General features: G+C 45.6%; 1 protein-coding gene across 1 annotated transcript; it reads left to right on the top strand.

Annotated features, from left to right (window-relative positions):
* Positions 1-761: 761 nt before the first annotated feature.
* Positions 762-1607, top strand: LOC114262771 (uncharacterized). The gene has a single exon (XM_028203168.2). The coding sequence runs from the start codon at positions 762-764 to the stop codon at positions 1605-1607; it is 846 nt and encodes a 281-aa protein (XP_028058969.2).
* Positions 1608-3929: the final 2322 nt, after the last annotated feature.

The following is a 3929-nucleotide window of genomic DNA, read 5'->3' as shown; positions in this document are numbered from 1 at the left end:
GGAGGGCCATGTCTGTCAGCCCCTACTTTAGCCACTGACGCTGTGAAATCACCGTCGAGGAAATGATCAAAACCGAGATACGCAAGGTGGAGACAGAATACACCCATTATACAAGGGCGCAAAAGAGGTCTTTGGTGCGGCACCACTTACAATTTTTGAGCCGGGCAGCAAAGAAGGCAGTTCGAATGGAGCAAGATGAACAGAAGATGGACTCCTTGATACACTGAGCTTTGACCACCATAGCACCGACTCAGGCTGAAAGCCATGAATCTTGTTATCACGGACCAGATGACAATCAACCGATGGATATGGAGCAGCCACCAGAACAGCAAGGAGCGAACCTAGCCTACCCTATAGAGATATCATCTAAACACAATCCCTCCTCACCAATGTACACCCCCCGCTCTCCGGGACAAGCCACCGACTTTGCTGATGATGAAGACCCAGAAGAAGACTTTGATTGGTTGGGAAACGAGAACTAAATCGAGGGATAGTAAGGCTAGACTTTTGTAAGACCCGTTGATGAGGATCCTTAGAATAAGATAACCTGAACTTGTAATGCGTAGAAGCTCTTTGAATGTAACTCCGATATAGGAGCCCTTTTGTAATGATGCCTATTATAATATATGAATGATGTGTTGATCTATGTTATTGACTGTTACTTGCTTTAGTGCACCCTAAGGAAACTGAACCTTTATTTCAAATCTAAGTAGTAATATTTTCTCAAACTGGAAACCAACTCACTACGTGCCATGAACAGAATGGTGGACACGCGACCTAATGGCTGTACCGAAACCAGCAACAATGTACGAAACCGTCCCAGAAATCAACACAGACCCATCCCCGCGGAAGCTAACATCCCCAATAACCTAGATCATCAAATTTTGGAGGAACGAGGGCAAATAAGGAATAATCTGCAGAATGAGAGGACTCGACTCTTTTCTGAGTTTCGAAAGCAAAGGCCCCCAAAGTTCATAGGTGTACCGGACCCGAAGGTAGCTGAAAATTGGCTCCGGCAGATAGAGAAAATGCTTGACACAATGGGCATAACCGAGGCCACTGATAGAATAGCTTTGGAAGTATTCGCGCTTGATGATGAGGCTAACCATTGGTGGGAGTTAATCAAGAATACTCGTGATGTAGCAAGCTTATCATGGAACCAGTTCAGGGAACTATTCCTAAATAAATATTTCCCAAGTACTATCCGTCGAGAACGAGTCAAGGAATTCCAAAACCTGGAACAAGGGAATATGACCGTGACCCAGTATGCTGCAAGATTTGAAGAGCTAGCCTGTTATGTAACCAAAATCATAGCAAATGATAAAGAAAAAGCAAGGATGTTTCAGTGGGGACTAGACCTTACAATCAGAGGTAGAGTCCTTCCGCAACGACTCCTCTTATATGCCGAGGTGCTGGAAACGGCATTAGAATCTGAAAGGGAAGTGAACGACGCCAGGAAGGCTTGGAATAAGAGAAAAGGGAGTCAAACGTCCATTGGACCTCAGAGGAACCAGAAGGGAAGCATGACCTCAAAGCCCTACTCCAGACCACAACCACAACAACAACGACAGCAACCGCAGCAACAGATCCAGAGAGGAGGCTACTAACAAAGACTGGTGGGACAAATCTAGTGCTTTCATTGTCAACAATTAGGGCACAAAAAGAGCGAATGCCCTCAACCCCCTCCATCGGGATACCAAGGAGGAGGTTTCGGAGCAAATGCCCATGCGTTAGGTGGGTAGAAGCCTTGGACAAATAAGACAGGGTCTACCGGGCAGCAGCACCAGAAGAGTGGAGGAACTCAGAACACTAAGACCAGTGGCAACCAGAAAGCAACCGGCAGAATCTTTGCCCTGCAAGAGGAAGAGGCGGACCCGTCCGTAATTGAGGGTAATTTAGTACTATACAATTCTTGGGTGCATGTTTTATTTGATACCAGTGCATCACATTCTTTCATATCCACTGCTTGTGCTAAGGCATTAGAACTTGTATGTGAACCCTTAGCAATTGCCTTAAGTGTAATGTCACCTATGGGAGGGTGCGCTCGGGTAGGATCAATCTGCAAGGACTGTAAGATAGGGATGACGGACCTACGCTTAACTTGCGACCTTCGTGTCATGGAAATGTCGGACTTCGATATTATTTTGGGCATGGACTGGTTGTCCACCCACCGAGCGGTGATCGACTGTCACCAGAAGAAAGTGGTAGCTCATACGCAAGATGGAACACGTTTCCAATTTAAGGGGGATAGACAAGACCCCATGGTTTCAACAAAACATCGGACGCAGTGGCGCGACCAACTTGCGGGAAGGATAGCAAGCCTAATTCTAAGTGAGGAAGACCAAGGCAAAATAGAACTTCCGCGCGTAGTACGCGATTATGCAGATATATTTCCTACGGAATTATCAGGATTTCAGCCAACTCGGGAAGTAGACTTTAGCATCGAGCTATACCCTGGAACTACCCCGATATCCATGGCTCCGTATCGCATGGCACCAGCAGAACTACGAGAATTGAAGACACAGCTACAGGAATTGCTCGAGAAAGGATTCATTAGGCCAAGTACTTCACCATGGGGAGCACCCGTGTTGTTTGCTAAAAGAAGGATGGATCGTTGAGGCTATGCATTGATTATCGTCAACTCAATCAAGTCACGATTAAGAACCGGTACCCACTCCCGAGGATTGATGACCTTTTTGACCAACTTAAAGGCTCAAGGTGCTATTCAAAGATCGATCTCAGGTCAGGTTACCATCAACTACGAGTCAAGGAGGAGGATATACCAAAGACTGCCTTTCGTACTAGATATGGCCACTATGAGTTTGTAGTAATGCCCTTCGGACTAACCAACGCACCGGCAGTATTCATGAGCCTAATGAATAAGATTTTTAGACCATACCTTGACCAGTTTGTAGTAGTATTCATTGATTGCATCTTGGTATATTCAAGGTCTGAAGAAGAGCATCAGCAACATTTAAGGGCTGTCCTTCAAGTTCTTAGGGATAATCAGTTATATGCCAAGGCGAGTAAATGCGAGTTCTGGTTGAATGAAGTAAAGTTCTTAGGGCATGTGGTATCAGAGAATGGGACTGCGGTGGATCCAACCAAGGTGGAGGCAGTGTTGGATTGGAGGCAATTAAAGACCGTGTCAGAAATCCGCAGCTTCTTAGGATTGGCCGGTTATTACTGCAGGTTCATCCAAGATTTCTCCAAACTAGCTAAACCAATGACTCGTTTGACGCAAAAGGGAGTAAAGTATGAGTGGGACGAAGCTTACGAAAAATCCTTCCAAGAGCTAAAGAAAAGGTTAACTAGTGCGCCAATCTTGACCATCCTAGAACGAGAAGAGGGGTACACTGTGTATTGCAATGCGTCTAAAGAAGGATTAGGTTGCGTACTCATGCAAAATGGAAATGTAGTCGCGTATGGATCCAGGCAGTTAAAACCTCACGAGTGCAACTACCCCACACATGACTTGGAATTAGCAGCCGTAGTTTTTGCCCTAAAGCAGTGACGACATTACCTGTACGGGGAAAAATTTGAGATTTTCACAGATCACAAGAGTCTGAAGTATCTATTCACACAGAAGGACCTTAACTTGAGACAGAGATGATGGATGGAGTATCTTAAGGATTTCCAGTTCACCCTCTCATATCACCCCGAGAAAGCCAATGTAGTAGCAGATGCTCTAAGTCGCAAGAGTAGAGGGATGATGGCTAAGATCTCCGTCAAGGAATGGGATATGGTTAAGACACTCAATGAGTTCAGGATCCAAGTAGAATCTCAAGATACAAGAGCATATCTTAGTGCGCAGAAGGTGATGCCTAAGTTGATGAATGAGGTCATGGAGGCCCAGAAGCACGATCAAGAGGTAGCCGATATCAAGGCACGTCTGGAATCAGGAGAGCCCATGCCTGATTGGGTAATTC

The sequence above is a fragment of the Camellia sinensis genome, chromosome 1, assembly GCF_055761805.1.
Source record: "Camellia sinensis isolate YWXY chromosome 1, ASM5576180v1, whole genome shotgun sequence".
In the NCBI taxonomy this organism is placed as follows: Eukaryota; Viridiplantae; Streptophyta; class Magnoliopsida; order Ericales; family Theaceae; genus Camellia; species Camellia sinensis.
The sequence above is the reverse complement of the archived record's forward strand: the minus strand, read 5'-3'. Positions and strand labels throughout refer to the sequence as shown.